Below are 21,074 nucleotides of genomic sequence, written 5' to 3' on the forward strand. Positions count from 1 at the left end.
TATATATATTGGTTATTTTTTAGCAATGAACTACCGTGGTATCGGACAGATTGCCAATACGGAAATTGTGATCGGATCCACCAGCGGTACAATAGGCCAGGATGAGCAAGAATGCCTCCGAGATCATCACGTGACCATTTGGAACGCTGAATCTCAGGCTGGCACGTATTACAAGCGAATTTGTCTGCTGAATAGATCAGTGCCAAGCGCAAGTTCACCAACCGGTGCCGATTATGGTAAATATAACATTTTTGTAAAACTCCTCACATGTTGCTGTACAATTATAGTGATCTCGCCTTTATTTGTTAATGCGTGCTTAGAATGTAAACATCCTGTGATGACCTTATCATGCACAGTAAAGTTTGCTGACTTTGAATGTGTCTAATTTTAGACCCGAATTCAAGTTAATTCCATTCAGCAACGCCTATTACATACGGTACCACGAGTGAATAGCACTAGAAACAATACCTAATTAAATTAGTCTCACACAAAATGCATTAATGAACTTAAAGATATACCAAGGACTTTTAACTGTTACTAGGATAGGAAGCTGGCTGGTTTAAGCCGTCTAACTTGAATTAGCCTTATGTGCGGTATTGTTATGCAAATGAGCCAGATAAGCACAATCTGCACATGCTCAGAAAAACAAAACATTCCTTAGCCACACGATGGCCACTCTGCGTCGGCTAGGCGTACAGCTAGGCCTAGCCGAGAATTACGGTACGGTAAAACAAAACAAAAAGGGTACTAATTTCACTTGGCATGCAAATCAATCATACTTACACACTTAAAAGCAAACTAGTCTACCAATAAAATCACCTGCAAGTTAATATATAAGGCAAGTATGTCTACAGATTTGATTTTAAATTGATGTGATTAGGCTAGCCTAGACCCGGGCTAGACCATGTCTAACTGCTTATAAAAATGCAGGAAAAAAGACCCAAAACAAATTAGAATGATGTTATGAACTAACTAGTGCATTAAAATTATTCATATACTTACTACTTACCTATATAAAATCGGTAGACATCTTGATGACAAACAGCCTAAGTGAGTGGTGCGTAACAAACAAAAATAAGATAAGCTAGGCCTAGCTGCTGTACGCCTAGCCGAAACGCAGTGTGGCTAAGGAAAGTTTTGTTTTTCTGAGCATGTGCAGATTGTGCTTATCTGGCTCATTTGCATAACAATACCGCACATAAGGCTAAATCAAGTTAGACGGCTTAAACCAGCCAGCTTCCTATCCTGGTAATAGTTAAAAGTCCTTGGATATACAGTACGTCAATCTAAAACTTCACTAAATGAATTAAATAATTTATATATATTATTTACATCATTTTTTTTACTTTCAATTAAGTACGATTGAAAATTAGAAAGAAAAAACTACAAAACTTCTTGCCAAATAACGAATGTTTAAAAAAAAGTATATATAAATCTTTGCATACACTCTTAAATTTCTGACAGAAAATTTATGTATTTTGTAGCAGTATAAACGTCTCCAAATCATTCAAATATGATATATTTTTTTGATCTGTAACTTATTGAAAATTGATAACTTATGTGGTTCTTTTAAATGAGCAATTCCATTTTTTTATTGTAATTTTTAGGTTTTTTTCTCAATTTTTTTTTTTGGTGGTAGTATATCTTTTCTTACATTTGGTTAATCTTTTCTTAGGCATTAATATTTTAGTGCGTGGTTGTTGTTAATAGTGTTTGGGTGATATTCCAAATTAGGGGCAAAGTAAAATATGGTGAATTTTTTTAAGTGGCATGAACGACAGACAGGATTTTGGCCTACTTGATTCCCTTTAAATAAATTAAATAAAAAACGAAAAAAAAAAATTAAGTACATTCGAAATTAAATAAGCCAATTCGTGGTTGGAGTTGCGCATGCTAGTATCCAAGGTCAATCGAGGTTATGTTGTGCGTATGGTGTCTATAGGGAGCTTTCGATTGCACGACGACGGTAGGACGTAGAACGTAATGACGTTACTAAAAGTCATCTGCGCATGCGAAAACGTTAAGGTAACCTCGTTGAGTAGATTCTGGAACGCAATTTGGCCAAATCTACGTATGCAGAGAACGCAGGACGCCAGGTGGTAGGACGGTCACGCATTAGTGATTCCGTTCTAGCGTCGTGTCGTCGCACAAATCGAAAGCTCCTGTCAATTGACCTTGATACGAGCATGCGCGGTTGCAACTACGAATTGGCTTATTGGATTAATGGTGGAATATAGAAATAGCTGTAAAGATTTGTATCTAGGAAGCCAATATTTTTAATTATAAGAGCCCCATGTGCCTGATATATTTCCACCGGTGGCCTAGGGATTTTTATCTCACGATTGTTCATCCCATTGAGCCTAAACCCATAACATGATATCCTACTTTCCTGGCTGTAATACAGACCGAGTTCACAATTCCGAGTAAGTTTGGTTATTATCACCAGATGATGAAATTAACACGAGAATGTTAATTCAAGTCAAGTACAACAGGTAGTGAAATTTTGTTGTGGAAAAGTGTAATGCAAAATATATGAACAGGGGACGAAATCCTATTTTGCAAGTATAGTACGCTTATAGGGTTTCTAGACGCGCTATCCCGATTTTGGCTTCAAGAAGCCTTATTGTCAGGGGACAGTAGCAATGTGCTGTAGCGATTGTATGGAAACCAGGCTTAACCATTTAGTTTCTTTGAATGTAGGATTCGTGACCTTATGAGTTAACATGGAATTATCAATATTATCCCTTGTGGCCATAACCAATTTATATCTCTTCCTACGTTATGTTGTATCATGAAGTTCTAATGTCCATGGTTTGAAGTAGATAAAGTAGAGCATGGTGATGTTTGATGTGATAAAATGAAATGAGAAAAAAAAAAAGGAAAAAAAAACAATGAATTTCAATGAGTTTACAATATAATTAGCATAAGAACATTTTCTCATTATATATAATGATTTTCTTCTACCATGTGATATATGTGATATATGTGTTATATAACATATTATTACATTATATTATATTATTATGTTACTGTATGTTATGTTATATATGACATAAAATACCATCCCATATCGTATTGTGTCGAACTTCATCGTATCCTGTCATATTGTATCGTGTATCGTATAATGTTATTTTCATATATCATATCATATCAATTCACAAAATATTTAATATATCATATCTCATATCATATCACTATCTTGTTATGTTATGATATTTATGCTATGTTATGTTATGATATAATATGGTATGTTACATTATGTTTTGCTATGATATGTTATGTTTTGTTATGGTATGTTATGTTATTTTATGCTATGTTATGTTATGATTATTATGTTATTTTTGTGTGTTATGTTATTTGCATGTTATGTTAAGTTACGTTACGTTAGTTATGTTATGTCATTTTGTTTTATGTTGTTATGTTATGCTTTTGCTATGATATGTTATGTTTTGTTATGAAAGGCCCTATGTTACGATATGTTATTTTATTTTATGCTATATTATGTTATGATTATTATTTTATTTTTGTTATGACATGTTATGTTATGTAATTTTATTTTATTTTTTTTTATTTTATTTTATTTTATTTTATTTTATTTTATGTTATGTTAAGTTATGGCGTTTTTTCGTCAGGAGGAATAATAATACGAATGATGTCCGCCCTATTGCAGTACCCGCGCAAGCATTTAGGAACGTAGTAATAAGCATACAGTACGATAACACGTCAAGTAGGGCAAACATCCTTCGTATCACTAGACTATACAATTTAAGCATTAACATAACACATCATGATAGTAATTTATGCTGAATAAAAGGATTCCTGTTTGAATTGTAAAAGTACTCTATAGTTTAGATTAAATAAATTAAATAGGTCTATTTAAAATACTTTATATTTTAACAACATTAAAAACGTCCATTATACATTCTGACCGAATATGGTATGAAGGGTTTCTTGTATTTGTCTGTTCTACATGATCTATACAAAATATTTCCCTCAACGTGCATCTTTTAATAATAATAATTTAACGGATGATTTATATCTTTTTGAATATTTTTGGTCTTGGTGTTTGTAAAATTTGTGACATATACCTTTAACCGAGTAATTCATTCCAGATTTGTTTGAAATACGATGGATGATCGGTTTATCTTGCTCCCTACATTTCACATACCAAACAACCTAGCAGAAATTAATGACACTTTTAGCTACTGCTGAATAAAATGTTTAAAAAATACACCTAATTTATTTAATATTCTAAGAAAAAGCAAGCGCATAATTACTGCTCAGTCTAATTTAAATCATTGTCAATAGTTATCCCATTATTATTTATAATTGAAAATCAACTTCAATCGCAGTCAATTTGTTAAGCAGAAAACTTTAGCTCCACTATGTGTGAGCGACATTTTGTTGTATAAGAAAAAAGTGCCTGGTAGTTAGATCTGCGCATAATGCTGTAACGTCTCCGTGGTATAATGGTACGATACTCGGCTTGATAGCGATAGTTTGCCGGTTCGAATCCTACCAGAGATATTTGTTTTCTTACAACTGAATTAAAGAACTTTTCTTTGAAGGCTGCTTGATATTAGTATGACATAATGTTCCTATTCGAGCACTGTATTATTATTATTCTTCTTCTTCTTATTATTATTATTATTATTATTATTATTATTATTATGACTATTATTATCATTATTTATATATGTATATAATATATATATATATATATGTATATATATATATATATATGATATACATAAAACGTAATGAATATATTTTTTCAATGGCTGTGATCGAATGTAATAAAAAAAATTGAGTATTGAATCAACGCAGCATGAACAATGGCGTTATAACGCGAGTAAGTAACGAGGGCGTAAGTGTTTTAGACTCAAGTGAACATATTGTACAATATTGATAAATGAATAACTTATAAATTAATCAGCATGGATGTGCTATCAATTTAAAATGTGTATATGATGCAATGAAAACAACATGAGTAATTCGACTGTGACGCTATGACGGATATCGTACAGGAGGGAGTATTTTGTAGCTTTCGATTGCACGAAGGTCTAGAACGTAATGACGTTACACTGAGTTAACAACGCATGCAAGGACGCAGAGTTACCCTAAACTAAGTTGCGCAGAGAACGCAGGTCGATCATGGATGACTACCCGTTCTAGGGTCATGTCCTTGTGCAAATCGACATCTTCCTATTAAAGATTCAGTGACGAATAACGCTTCGTAATAAATTAGGTGATTGGTCGTATTATTTTCAGTTTGTTCACACCACGTTATAGAAAACTCGATAAGCTCTTTGTATTAATAGTGTAATATAGGTCAATTGCGTTGCCATTATTTTTAACAAATTAATCAAGTTAACAAATTCTAACCCAATCTTTTGATTCGTTGAACTGTTTATTCGATTTTATAACGTATATGTAGGCCTATATATATAAATATGAATAAATGATAGAAATAGTGCTCAGTTAAAAAAAAATGATGTTATAAACGTACTATGCATAGCTCATCAACGAAATAGTTCCTTAACAGTATCTCCTGCGAGATTTGAACCTGCGACTTTTCGTTTACAAGGTTAGCGTCATACCTCTAGACTGTCATTTACCTATTTGGTTATATTTATATAATATATTCAGTGCTACGCAGCATACTGTGATTGAATTATTAATTAGGAATTTGAATTCCCAACAAAGCCTCAATTGCCTAGTTGGTTAAGTCTTCTGAATAAGCAACACAAGTTCCAGAGTTCGAATCCCGGTTGGGCACCTATTTTTCACACTCGCAGATTCCTCTTCTTTAACGTCTAAAATTGATTTCTATATATTTGTTTGTAGTGTACACAAAATATTTCTGTCGTTCAAGCCACCTTCTTCAGTGTGAATATATATACATATTAAACAGGTACACAAGATGAATTTGACAAAAAAAACATACCAGAAAAATATTACAACATGCAAGACTCAAGATGCAATTTCTTTTATATTATACATATCGGAACCCACCATTTTGAAAACACGCATTTTTAACGATCTTTAACTATAGATATCTTACAGATACATAGTTATTATTCACAAGCCTGACTTATATTTGTAATAAAGACAGAAGTTAATACTAAAGTCACGTGAAAATTCTGTTTAACGATGAAGAACGTAACGGCTAGAATTCGTGTCAAATTAATATATTGTCAACATTTCTCGCCTCTAATACACATGCTGATATAGTAAGTACAAATCGTATTCACAAGGGTGGTAAGACAGAGAGAAGTCCAGTAAGTATTCGTCATTTTTGTGATGAATTATGAATTGTGCCTAAGAGTAAAGTACGCTAAAATAGTAATGTGCACAATAGAAATCTTATTTATTATATAAAAATAATTGCGTTTTTATTATTAATATTATTAAATACCATCATCATCATCATCAGCATTATTGCTATTATGTATGGAAGCCCCAACTCGGCTCCAAGTCAACTCGGCCCCAGTCAACTCGGCCCCAAGTTTACTCGGCTCCAAGTCAACTCGGTCCCACGTCAACTCGGCCCTAAGTCAACTCGGCCCCAATTTTTACTGTATACCTAAATAATTTCCTAAAGAAATTTGAATGCAAAACTGAACTATGCCAAAATTAAAGTGTAAGGTATAACAATTTTGGATTCGAGCCAAGGCTATTCCAGCCTTATTTGCTCATAAAAAAAACAATCTTTGCTGTCAAAAAAAAGATCTAAAATGCCGACCCTTATTTTCGTCAAATTTGGGTCGGTCAGGCGTGGCCAACACAATATTTTTTTTGTTTGGCCTTAGTTAAGGTATAATTTTTGCCTTTTTATATTGTTATTTAATATTATTTTAAAATTATTTTATTAATGCAGTTTTTATTATTGCTATGTGAATGTAAATGAAAAAGGAACATCAAAGGCAACGATTTAAAACTTTTTAACTTTTGCATTATTTCGTAAATATACAGTAAATTGGGACCGAGTTCACTACTTGGGACCAAGTTGACTTGTGGCCGAGTTGACATGTAGCCAAGTTTGATCTGGGGCCGAGTTGACATGGGGCCGAGTTGACTAGGCCGAGTTGACTTGGGGTCGGGGTGACTCGAATTCGTATGTATGTTTCTAAGTATATATGTATATACATACACTCGAAATTTATATATATATACATATATGTATATATATCAAATAAAACTCAGGACCAAGGTATAAATTTGCCAAATTTAATACAGAAAATTCACAAACGTTTTCGGCCATAGGCCTTCATCAGGTGTGATGAAGGCCTATGACACCTGATGAAGGCCTATGGCCGAAAACGTTTGTGAATTTTCTGTATTAAATTTGGCAAATATATACCCTGTCTCTTATACACATCTAGATGTGTATAAGAGTATATATATATAGCATTACTGCAAAACGGCTTGGGTTTTATCTCTATAGTATATCATGATTTATTCATAAGATGTATCTTTTCGGAGATCCTGCCTTGTCGTAAAATGCTTATAAGAGGAAGGCGTATCATACATTGATTTCTGTTTTTTGACATCATCAAGGATTGATACTGTCTAACTACGCATGGAAATGCGTGTGAAAAAAAAAAAAGATGCTTTAATCGGATTTGAATTCCCAGAAAAAAAAAGCCTCAAGGGCCCATAGGCAGCAGAAGGTTCGAATCCCAGTTGTGGCACCCATTTTCTCAAACTCGCAAGATCCCTCTTCTTTAACGCTAAAAAAATCTATTTATATACATTTATAGCATTACCGCACCGCAAGACGGTTTTTAGGGCTTATCTCTATTATATCATGATTTATATATATTGAAACGGAACAGAAGAATTTGACAAGAAAAAAAAAACATTCCATATAAATATTATAGGTCTATAATCATGTTATAATATTTATAATATATAATATTATACTTTATAGTCCACATATCATTGGCCGCACACACATATATAATTTTGAAAGTCTTAAATAAAAAATAAAAAATAAATTTGTTGTAATTACTACCCAAGGAACAAATTATTGATGAGATTATGTAAATCTGGTAAAGAAATAATTATTACTGTACAAAATATTTCATGTCCGAGAAGCGTTGGCTTCTCCTTAATGAAAGAATTGTAGATTAATGTTACTAGACGAAACAATAAATCTGATGATATCATATACGTTGACCTATATGTGTACCAACCGCTTGCTGACAGTAGCTCCCTGATAAATCGTAAGAAAAATCCACATTACTTAAAGTATTTTATGATTGGCTTTACATTAGTCAAGTAATTTAAAGCCTGCGGGGAATTGATCTCCACCTTAAACTTGATTTTAATGTTGTGGTGGGTAGGAAATGCAATCTGATATATAGTACCAATGGCCCTTGAACTTACACCGTAAATCTCCTTTGATGAATTACTGAAGTAAACAGTTGATGCACTTTGGTGCGAATAATATATATATATATATTTTTTTTTTTTTGCAACATTGAAGTTTAAGCTACAACACTTATGTATAATGAATTAATATATAAACGTTTGGTTTAAATTCTGAGAAACTATATCTTTATATAATTCGCTAGTCACGTATTAAATGCATTTCAAATTATTCTATCCTACGACATAATCACAGGCTAACACAAGCTAGGTTAAATTTGAAGGACAGTTTTCTTAGGTTTAAGAAATTTAAGTGCTCGGCGGAAATATACAGAACAGAATGTTTATGGTTTTTATAAAATATCACTATATTTCCAAATATTAATATAAACAATTTTTTTAGAATGATGCCATCATTAATACTTTATAATAATAGCTTATGATTTTTTAATGCGCAGAGTTCATAATGACAATATGATCAATAATTACTATTATATATTTTCATTATAAATATTTACTAACTTTCATTTGAAGTGTGTTTAGCCCAATAATGCATTTTTTGATTTATGTAATTTATAATGTGGTTTATCAAAACATGGAAAGTTATACTTTTGGTACGTTTGAATATTTCAAGATAATGGCTAATTTTTCTAAATTAAGATTTATTCACAATATAATATAATATAATATAATATAATATACCGTAATATAATATAATATAATATAATATAATATAATATAATATAATATAATATAATATAATATAATATAATATAATATAATATAATATAATATAATATAATATAATACAATATGATTAGATTAGATTATAACATAATATAAGAATATCATGAGATTTCTAGTCAATGGCTGACAATAACTGATATATTTTCAGTGGCTAAATTTATTATTATTATTATTATTAATTTATTATTATTATTATATCGTAACAGATGTAGGAATTTTATATAAATATTTGAGAAATGTTATAGATTAGGTTTTTGTTAGCAGTTTCTCGGGAACATATGCTTTGTCATCCCAAAACCAGCTTATTTTTGCTAAATGTTAATCTGATTAATAATAGCATAAGAACGTGGCAGTATTGTAATACTTTCACTCATAACGTTGCCTATAGTAAGTCGATTCCAGTAAGTGACCTATCATTTTAACGGTTATGATGTGGAGAATATGAAGATATTAAAAAGTCAATTTTCTTGTTTTGGTCAGTGATACTGGTTTCCACATGGCAAGCTCCAACTATTTGCTCTTGTACTAAAGTACGCTGGCCAACCCTGTTTGGGTGGAATGCGTGTACACTGGCTGTATATATAAGCGCTGGGTTCTTTGTAGCCGTATTTGCGCGCAATATTGCAGCTATACTAAGTATCCATTTAACTCATGGGTGTAGAAAAGCAATAGGCCAGATACCTAGCCTCTTGACGGAAAATCATGAACCTAAAATAACAAGAACCATAATTTAAGCAAACTGTTGGGCAAGAAAAACGTTACTACTTGCGATTCAGAATCTGAACTTTCAGATCGGAGGACCTACCGAACCGATCAGAAAATCGAATCAGCGTGGAAGAATAGTGACGCACTGGCGTTCAGCAAATCAGAAATGCTGTCCGAATTTCGATTCGGATCCGACGTAAATGCAGATTTAATCTGTAAACTATTGGTAGAGGGACGTGAGTTAAATAATTTGGAGGATAAATACGATAGAACATTAACGAGAAAACAAATAATTTACAATGAGTGTCAAATGGAAAAAAGACGTATGAAAGAACTTGGAAAGTGTGGATGGATAAATTAGCAAACAATATAAAGTCAAACTACGAGTGTAAGAAGATGTGACAGTAAGTTATTTGAAACAAAAAACATATGACATGCCTGTCACTGTTGATACGATCGTCTGGCGCTATAATTTGCGTGTATATATATATATATATATATAGAGCTTAGAAGTATCCATAGGGGGAAACTAAAACAATGAAGTGGTTAAAAACAGTACCATAAGGCGAAAGTAGTGGCGCTAAGGGGAAACTAAAGCGACGTTAAGGGGCTGTCTCTTATACACATCTAGATGTGTATAAGAGACAGCTACAGTACTGTGTCTAGTAGAATGCTGGTCACTTCGGCCCAAAACTAAATCGGCCCAAACCAACTCGGACCAAAACCATGATACGAACTGCTTTCGGCCACGAAAGGGAGGGTGTCGCCAAGACAGCCTTCAATCTAGATGTCCATCGCCACCTGTGCCTGTGACTGACTGATACCATGGAGTTGAATAGCTATAATTATTCTAGCCTATATGCGACGATAAACCGTCAGGAATAAACACTGTGTTGTGCCGAGCAAGAGAAGATGTATTTGAATTATATTAATTAAAGACTTTTTATTTTGATATATTAAGCTTGTTTTGAATCGTATTATTATTTGTCTGTTACCCTATTATGCCTCATCAATGAAGTCCACCTTTGGTGTTACAATGCCTAAGTATGCTCACGATGACATCCATAACTATATTATATAAGCACATCATAACAACAGTTATTTGAAAGAATATTTGATAAGTCACAGAATTTCGATTTTTCACCCTCGAGCATAAAAGAAAATAATGGAATCGCCCCTTGTATTCATGCAATAAAACAAATGCGACGAGCGATTCCATTATTTTTTTTTAGCGTATACTGCAGTTTTGCCCATTACACAGCAGCACTTAAGAAATTAAGCAGCTTTCGATTTGGACGATGCGGCGTTCTACGACGGGCAGTGGAGCGTGAAACCGTACTGCGCATGCGAATACATTGGGAAGTCGTTCGTTGTGTGGATTTGACAACGGGCTTTAAGCGAATTGGCGTTGTGTTGACTTCGGCAACGTGAGTTAGGTTATGACGTCTCGCTGAGGGCGCCTGCGTAATTGATCACGCGATAGGAGGGAGCGCGTCGTCCTGTAAATCGAAACAGCTTTGATGTTGAGACGGGAAGTGCAGAGTACGACGTTCATGGTTGACTGAATTCCCCGTCGCAGCTACCCGCTCGCCCATTTCGAAAGCTCGCTAATAATGTGCCTGAATACGCCGGACGCTTTATTTTATTTTCTTGAAGGTATGCTGCAATTTCGCCCATCACACACAGTCTGCGTCTTGTTGTTATTCAGGCACAGGGCGGGAGTATGCACTCTATGGAATGCATATTCTAGTTATTGTTTTTGTCATTATTTGTTGTACTGATTGTCTAATCATTGTTAATTTTATTGTTAATATGTATGCTAATTCACGTTGTGGTTATCTTACTAATCTACTTATTTACAGTATATACATTCTAATTAAATTGAGTATTGCCTTCGATGTATGACTAGCTACGCTTGATTACGATACAGTTGGTTTAATTTAAGAAAGGCTTTAGATGGAATTTACAGTTTATTTATTTATATTCCGTAAATTATACACTGTAAAACAACATTGGGGGTTTAAACACAAAAGTCCAAGTAATTTTGTCGCTCTTTTAGTGACACGTTTAAAAACTAAACGTGTTTAGGACATCCTAATGTGCTTAGAATCTTAATGTGTTTAGAAATATTTGCGCTTATATATTTAATATCCTGATAACCACAACACGTCAATATTTTAAGCACATTAGTGATGGGCCTAAACAAGTTTAGCTTTTGAAATTGTTACGTCACCAAAGCAGGACAGAATTGTGTAAATTGTTATTTTCTTCTATCTAGATCCGACCGTCAAGACGTCTGAGGTTGACCCACAATTCAAGATCATTACGGAAGGATATTCAGTTACACTGATGTGCAATGTGAACACGAGTAGTAGTTTTGAATGGTCTAGAACCAAGCCTATTGACAAGTTTAAATGTACGTACCAATTCGTCTTCCACTTTATCACTTTTATTTTCTAAATGTTATTGATTATTATGGTGTTGATTATTTAATGATAAGAATAATAATGTTCTTAATATATTGCCATCATCGTCGCCATTACCATCATAATCATTAAAATATACTACTACTACTACTACCACTCCTTCTACTACTACTACTACTACTACTACTACTACTACTACTACTACTACTACTACTACTACTACTACTACTACTACTACTACTACTACCACTACTACTACTACTACTACTACTACTTGATCCTTATTATTATTACTATAATTATTTGTTTTTGTAATAGTAGGGGTCTAATATAAATCAATTAAGCATGCAATAAATTCTCTCTATCACGAAAGCACGCAAGATGTGCACAGCAATCAATTGATTTTTCGATCAATCAACAGAACAATTGATCAATTTATAAAATAATCAATTAAACATAAAACAGTAGGCAGTCAAGCAATTAAGAAACCAATTATTATGTAAGCAATAAAATAATCTAACTATTATTCTTGATAAGCAAGCAATATAGCAATTAATCAATCAAACAAGCAAACAATCAATCACTATCAATCAATCATCTAGCATCCTATACTGATGCATATATAAAATTTCCGCCATAATCTTCTGCCCGGCGCTAGCTTTACTGATCATTTGTCACACTGATTTTAACTACATAATGTTTATCATTCTTCTTAAACACTTTAAATATATCATTTTGATTATTGTTAGTATTATTATTATTTAATAATAGGCATATATATATATATATATATATTATATATATATAATATATATATATATATAGGCCTATATATTATAATATTTATGGATCACTTATGATATAAATATATTATTTTTTATTATTGTTTGTATCATTGTATTAAATGTTTTGACCTTATAAAACTAATCATTTTATTACTATTACTGAAAGTATTATTTTTATTTTGATGATAGAAATCTGTTTTGTTTTCAAATATTCTAGTTAAATATTAATTTTCTAAGTTTTCATAGAGGGCGCAGTTGTGTTTTCTGTTTTGTCAGCAGTGCATCGTAATAGATACAGTAGGTGCTTCTTCAATAATTCGTTATCAACTCTTTCAGATATCGAGTCTACTTCGAGAAACAATCAGTTTGAAATATGGGAAAATGAATACCACAATATATCGGAGCTCACCATTAATGCGATTACGTCTGATGAGTCGGGGACGTACGTGTGCAAGGCAACACGACTTGATGGACAGATAATACGCTTCCAGTACGAATTACAAACTATTGGTAAAGTACAGTTTCTATTTTATCTATTTATTTATTAAAAAACAAAAAACAAACAAACTTGGATTAGATAGAATTTATTCTGCGTGATACACACCATGGATAACCCACGAAAGTCCTGAGACATGTATAAAGTGGGGTAATTTTAGTGGTGAATTCGGCAATACACGTTCGGCAACGTATCATCATCATTACAGCCTCGAGAAGAGCAGCGATTGGAATCGAACCGGAGACAAGAGATCTCTACGATTTAGCGCACACACATTGGCTGTCACCAGTTTAGCTATAGCTGCTCTCAATATTAGGCCTACAAATGGACAAGACATTAGCTAAAAGTTAATAATCAAGAAAGCAAGGTTTGTATTCGCTCGTGTGAAGCGGCTAAATCTTGGTATAAAATATTTAGATGTCCGTTTAAAATTTAGCACAAAAAAAAACAACACACAATTACGACATCTAGCCTTCGGGCCACACCTTGTTCACCTGTGCTCTATAGCAATTTGTAATGTAAACGAACTATGTCTCTCTGGTCGTTTATTTCGCATTCAACAGTTCAACCATTCTTATAAATCATGTATTTCTTCTCGTTTAATAATGTAAATATTTCTTTTATTGGATGAAAACAGTCTGTTTTGTATCTTGCAGTTGCTCCTACAATCAAGGCTATCAAAATCAACAACGTTTCAATTGGCGAAACCTCAAAAGTTGAGTACAAAGAATTGACCTCACTCACCATGAGCTGCGAGGCGGACGGGTCACCAACACCAAGCATTGGTTGGCAAAAGATAACAGAGAAGAACAGTGAACTAACATATCTTAACTCTTCGGTAATTGTGTTCCAAAATTTGACGTCGCAGGACAATGGAACCTACATCTGTAATGCTTCAAACTCAGCCGGTGTTGCTAACAGGACGGTCGGGCTTTCTGTACTGTGTAAGTTTCCATCTCGCTAAAATAGTGGCAGCTTTGAACAGATAAGGGTGCATGACATGTGGAGGTTTATTGCTGATTGATCTTCAAATTATGAAACAGAGATACATTATGAACCAACATATTGACCTATCTTATAATAATACAAGTCACATTTATAATATAAAAATAGACCCGTATACAGGTATCCCTCCAATAAAAGACTACCGTACTTTTGGGATTGGGGTTTCTATGATCTTTAGCAGCTTTGGTCTGTAATTAGATTAATCCATCCAATTAAAGACTTTGCTTTTGAGACCGTGGTTTTCATGGTCTTTAGTAGCTTTAGTCTTCTCTAATTAGAATAATTAAGACAGAATTTGAGACTACAGAAAAGTGGTATTTAATTTGAGGTGGCTTTTAATTTTTAATTTTAATCTTTAATATTAAAAAGTCTAATTAGAGGGTGGTCTTGAATTGGAGGTCGTCTTTATTTGGAGTCGTCTTTAAGTAAGAGGGAGACCTGTTTAATAGAAATAAAAATGATATTGTCCCTTATACGGACAACTGCACTTTGGTAGGATGGGCTCCAATAGTTTCGAGTGACATTGGAGTTTCAGCACAGTGGCACATATGGCAATAGCCTCTGCTCCTTTAGTTTCCACTCAAATGGGAAAGCAACACTTTGGCTGTAGGCCTAGTTCTGGCAGTTTCCCCAGAGCCATGCCACACCACATTGGGGCGGTAGTCCAGGTTACAGTATAGTCTCCACCAAAATCGGGGTCCTGTGTCAGTAGGCAAAGATATCGTAGTATCTCCACCTACATTGGCACTGCAGTGCTGTGGCAACAGGCTGGGTTACAGTGTAATCTGTGTCTACAGTGAAGCTACAGTGATGCGTGACAGGAGGTTTAGTTTTTGTCGACACCGATTTTGGAACAGCAGAATTGCGGTGATATTATGGGTTACAAGTCTCCACCTACATTTGACAGTCGTGATAAGGTAGTTTTCGGCAGTCCCTACTCATATAACGTCAGTAGCTCTACGATAGTAAGCTATGAAATTTGATATAATCTCACCCACCTTGGCTGCAGTACTGTGAGGCTGGATTGAGTAGTCTCTACAACATATTGTGGCTTCGAACAATTAGATGGATGAGAAAAGAGGATTTGGTTTCCATTGAGTCTTTATCCACATTTGGTCAGTGGTGGTAGGCCATGATTCCACCGTAACTCACCGTAACGCCACTAAATTTATTTAAGTGGCGTTGAGTGCAGGTGGGTCGTTTCCGACCCTTTAATAGCCCCCCCCCCTCCTTGTCTTCTTGTATTAAACTGTGTAGTACTTTCAGCTTCCACGACGTGGGCAGGAAGAGCATTGCATCCGTTTAACACCCTTTGAGAAAAGAAGTGCTTCCTACACTTCAGTCGAGCAGAAGGCTTTTTAATTTCCAACTATGACCCCGTAGTAACCAACCCAACTGCCAAGAAAAAAAAAAAAAAAAAAAAATCCCTATCAATATCCTCTTTTCCATTTAAGATTATATAGGTCCGATTAAGTTCCCCTGATTCTTCATGTTTCTAAAGTAGTTAAATTAAATGCTGTAAGACGTTCCTCATAAATTAAATGTTCCATACATTTGGGGATTTTAGTTGCACGTCTTTGGACCATTTCTAACAAGTTTATATATTTGCGTAACTGCGGAGACCAAGACTTGATTGTAAATTGAAGGTGCGGACGAACTAATCCAATATACAAACACCTAATGTTTGCAATTGACTTACCTTCAAATGACCTTTTAATACTTTCAAGTACCCGACTGGCAGTCTTACCCGTAGTAACGAACTTTTTGTTGAGTTTCGAAGATTTATCAATAATAACACCTAGGTCTGTTTTGCTCTCAACTTCTTCAAGAACAATGTTAAGGATTATTATGACCTAAGTGCATTACTTTACACTTGGATACATTAAAAAGCATCGCTGTGCTTTAGCTAACTCCCACTTAGCTTACACCATTGTGATGTTAAGCTGCGCCCTAGTAGTCTTCACAGCACCTACACCACATAATTAATTGTTATATATTCACATTTTCAGTATTTGTTTTAATTATAAAGATAAGCCTGTGATTACGACATCTGCCCAACAAGACATTCGGAGTGGTATGGAAGAGGAAGTCCCTATCTTCTGCAGACACCACGGCAACCCCACTCCAAACGAAACAATATGGTACAAAGATGACTCTGTTCTTTCTGCCAGTCAATGGTTGTTAATAACAGACTTCAGGTATGAGGAAACTCCCAGGTTTGCAACGGTAGAGTAAGGGGAGGATCGTCCTACTGATAGAGCTGAAGTTTTCGGATTACTTTAAACCCAGGATTCGGAGGGGCATAAATTGATATGAAGTAATAGGCCTACTGCTTTTTCTTTAAACAGAAGGAAAAGGTGGAAAAGGTGTAGTTACGCCCCTTTATTCCCAGTTATTAAATATAATCTGTATATCATTAACTATTCCCCAAATTTTTTTTTTATCAAAACCCTTCATGTGTCTTGCGTCCTACTTGATTTTAAGTAGTCCCCCTTACTTTAGATCATCATGTGAGTAGGGGTGCAGTATCTCTTGACAAGTTGCAGGTATCGACTTAGTCATGAATTCAATTTATTGTTTTTTTATTCCAAGATAATTTGAAATGTCTGTCTATCAGATTAACTAGAACTAGAATAACAATCACAATCACAATCTATATTTCCAACTTATACATATACAATACAAGAATGAATGAATATACATTACATAATAGGCATATAATCACCAAGATGAGTGGAGGAGGCTAAAAGGTCAATCGTACAATGGACATCTACCTTTAAGATTAATAAATATAAAGAAGTGCTTTATCTTGAGCAAATGCAATGTTCCTTTCTTTTTAGTTTACTTGTGAAGATTAAATCAAAGGACGATTATGGGGATTACAAGTGTGAAGTGGGCAACTCACAGGGAAAAACTAGTATGGTTTATGCAATTAGTGGTAAGCAAAAATACTCATGAATATCCAAAAACATCCCGCTGCTGCAGCGCAATGGGTGAATGGGCATCAAATTCATCGATCGTTTCCATTGTCATTGTCATCATCAACATTAGCGTCATCATAATCTTATATCAATATCAATCTTTAACAATAGTGCCATATATCAATCTCGATATATATTAGAAGCGGGTCTACAGAAAAATCTATGTAGGGGATCATGCGTAGTACGAAGATTTTCGTTTAAATATGCTTGTCAATTATAGACACTATGGAATTTAAAGCGAAAATTAGCTTTTTCCTTGTTCCCATGTGCCCCTCTCTTAATCCATCCCTTAATATCAATATTGTTGTTGATTGAGACATAAAATGTACCTTTTGCCCGAGAAGACAGAAGAGCCAGTAACGGGCTCGAGGTACGGTCTTCGATCAAGATCTAGAGTGAATCGTAAACGCTAACTGCGCACCATTATCTTGCATTATATGAAAATCATATCCCCAATAATCATTATCCAGTGTTAAACTAACAGGAACACGTCCTGTTTGCTATTAAGTCAGTTTCTATTCGAAATACAAGTGATTTGATATTAAATTTCACCTTATAATACCTTATGTACATATCCTGAATTGATCAATTATTGATGTAATGGGATTTATTAATAATATATTAACAGGATGTAGATGTCAATAAAAACATCCGCTATTTGCTGTAATGACCATCTTTTCTAGTCCAATCGATTTTGTTGGGCTTTCAATAAATACTATTAGTTAGAAAAAACACGAAACCATTAATTTGAAGGAATATATACTATAAAATAAGATCAAGCCTGAATCGTAAACGCTAACCGCACCATTATCTTGCATTTATGAAAATCATATCCCAATAATGGATGTACATCTGTCTCTTATACACATCTGTATAGTCTCCACCAAAATCGGGGTCCTGTGTCAGTAGGCAAAGATATCGTAGTATCTCCACCTACATTGGCACTGCAGTGCTGTGGCAACAGGCTGGGTTACAGTGTAATCTGTGTCTACAGTGAAGCTACAGTGACTGAAGGAGATTGCTTAATTTAATCCATGGGTCACGATAGTAAGGTTTTCGGGCTTGTGCAAAGAGCATTCGCTTTGTTAACGAGTTATTTGGTTGTCGGCAAATATGGGCTATATATTTTAGATAATAATATTAATAATAATATTTTAGGAACACGTCCTGTTTGCTATTAAGTCAGTTTCTATTCGAAATACAAGTGATTTGATATTAAATTTCACCTTATAATACCTTATGTACATATCCTGAATTGATCAATTATTGATGTAATGGGATTTATTAATAATATATTAACAGGATGTAGATGTCAATAAAAACATCCGCTATTTGCTGTAATGACCATCTTTTCTAGTCCAATCGATTTTGTTGGGCTTTCAATAAATACTATTAGTTAGAAAAAACACGAAACCATTAATTTGAAGGAATATATACTATAAAATAAGATCAAGCCTGAATCGTAAACGCTAACCGCACCATTATCTTGCATTTATGAAAATCATATCCCAATAATGGATGTACATATCCTGAATTGATCAATTACTGATGTAATGGGATTTATTAATAATAGATTAACGGGATTTAGATGTAAAAAAAAAAACATCCGCTCTTTGCTGTAATGACCATCTTTTCTAGTTCAATCGATTTTGTTTGGCTTTCAATAAATACTATTAGTTAGAAAAAAAAAACATGGAACCATTAATTTGAAGGAATATAATATATACTAGATCTTGTTTTATAGTATATTATACTATAAAACAAGATCTAGCCTATACTATAAAATAATTTCAAAAGGAAAGGCGTAGGAAATGAAGCAGTTGGAGCAAGAAATGAGAGCCTAATTACTATTTTTATAATAAAGAAGACGATTAATTCCAACAAAAAAATTCTCAAACTACACCGACATGGCAGCAACCAAAAGGGTTTATGTTGGAAATGTGTCTATGCATCAGCTCAAAAAAAAAAATTTAAAAAATAAAATAAAATATAATATAATAAAATAAAAAAGAAATATAATTTGTAGGCCCTAATTGTAACAATAAAGCGTATTAGTATTATTATTCGTTGTTATTCCAATAGAAATATACAGTTTTCCCTCCAATTAAAGACCGGGATTTCCATGTACTATTGTAGTAATCTGATCTGTAATTAGAATAATAAAGATCATAGACATTTTGTTAATTTCGGACCAAAAAGAAGGTGGAGGTGGTCTTTATCACCCGTGCGGCTACTGTTCCAGCTCTAATGAGCCTATAGGGACGGCGCTGTTACTCTCTATAGTAAGTCATTACTAGATGCAACAGTAGTAGTATGGGTGCATTTATTTCAATCGTTTTTGTCCTTTTTGTTTTACATTCAGTCGTTATTTAATTTTCTTATAACTTATCTATATACATCAATATATACACGTGCATACACACGTGAAAGATGCAGATCCACACCAAAATACGCATATTTTTTCCAGTATACACTTTTATTATTGATTTATCATTTGCCGCAAATCCTAATCTGACATTGGGAGTTTTAATCCTGTAAAAGTATTACACAGTCTAATGTTTGCAGCGAGAGTTTCCGACTCCGACAATAAAACAGATGGCGCTTATCAGTATACAGCCTTGGCGTACACCACGATTCACATTTCAAAAAAACCCTGATATCCATCCATTTATGGTTAAGCATTGCAGTTGGTTAAACCCAATGTTAACCACTTTTGTGTTTGCTTCTGTGTTTCTGGTTCTGGTCTTTCACAACTACGGGTATAACACATTGTCTTTTTGTCGTCGGCTCCCCGTGTACAAGACCCGTGGGCTAGAGCAAATAGAGGCCTATAGGAGTGAGAAAGAAACAGGATTGTTTTCCGGCATAATGATTAATATACCACCATAGGTGACATTGCTCTCTACCACTTTTGTGGTGTTTGTTGGGCCCCAGACAAAACAAATATTCCCTATTACTCAACCAGGACAATAGGCCTAAATTGAATAAATATATTTTAATTTTTGTTTATTTATTTCAGGTCGCCCGCGAAAGCCAATTATACTTAGTGGAATTACGTCCCAGAAACGAACTGAATATCACTTACGTTGGAAGTCCAACGATCGTTTTGTTGTTATTACGCATTTTATTGTTCGTGTGGTCAAAATTCCCAGCGAGGTAAAGCTAAGTAGTTCTGCAATTTGAAATAGAAATAAGAATGTTAGCTATTTAATTCTAAGCAAATTAAAGTTTTTAAATTAATTTGAATAGAATAATAGTTTGACTGATTGGTAAATCCATGGTTTATAAAACACATTGAATATTTATCTGATTAATGGAGACAGAACAGAAATTAAAGTTGTAGAGGGCGCACTTCAATTCTACAAGATTTTTTTTTTTAACACAGCCTCAACTGAAGTGGATATGATTATTATTCACGAGTAAGCTCTGACATACCGAAATAAATGTAAAAGAACATATCAAACCTCGATGACCAAAACAACACACATTAGAAACTTAAAACTTTAACTAATCATAGGCCTGGTCTCTTATACACATCTAGATGTGTATAAGAGAC

At 33.8% G+C, this 21,074-nt stretch overlaps 1 protein-coding gene across 1 annotated transcript in view; it reads left to right on the top strand.

Moving 5' to 3' along the window:
- Positions 1-21,074, top strand: part of LOC117108351 (hemicentin-1-like) — a 51,540-nt gene that overhangs the window by 21,290 nt on the left and 9,176 nt on the right. Inside the window, exons 3-9 of the mRNA XM_033250344.1 lie at positions 24-236; positions 12,104-12,241; positions 13,373-13,546; positions 14,189-14,476; positions 16,567-16,735; positions 17,378-17,475; positions 20,538-20,674. Of these exons, the coding sequence (XP_033106235.1) occupies positions 24-236; positions 12,104-12,241; positions 13,373-13,546; positions 14,189-14,476; positions 16,567-16,735; positions 17,378-17,475; positions 20,538-20,674 (1,217 nt within the window). The remainder of the gene's footprint in view (positions 1-23; positions 237-12,103; positions 12,242-13,372; positions 13,547-14,188; positions 14,477-16,566; positions 16,736-17,377; positions 17,476-20,537; positions 20,675-21,074) is intronic.

The sequence above is a fragment of the Anneissia japonica genome, unplaced genomic scaffold (genome assembly GCF_011630105.1).
Source record: "Anneissia japonica isolate Jap-2015-1 unplaced genomic scaffold, ASM1163010v1 scaffold426_len1935630_cov189, whole genome shotgun sequence".
Taxonomy (NCBI): domain Eukaryota; kingdom Metazoa; phylum Echinodermata; class Crinoidea; order Comatulida; family Comatulidae; genus Anneissia; species Anneissia japonica.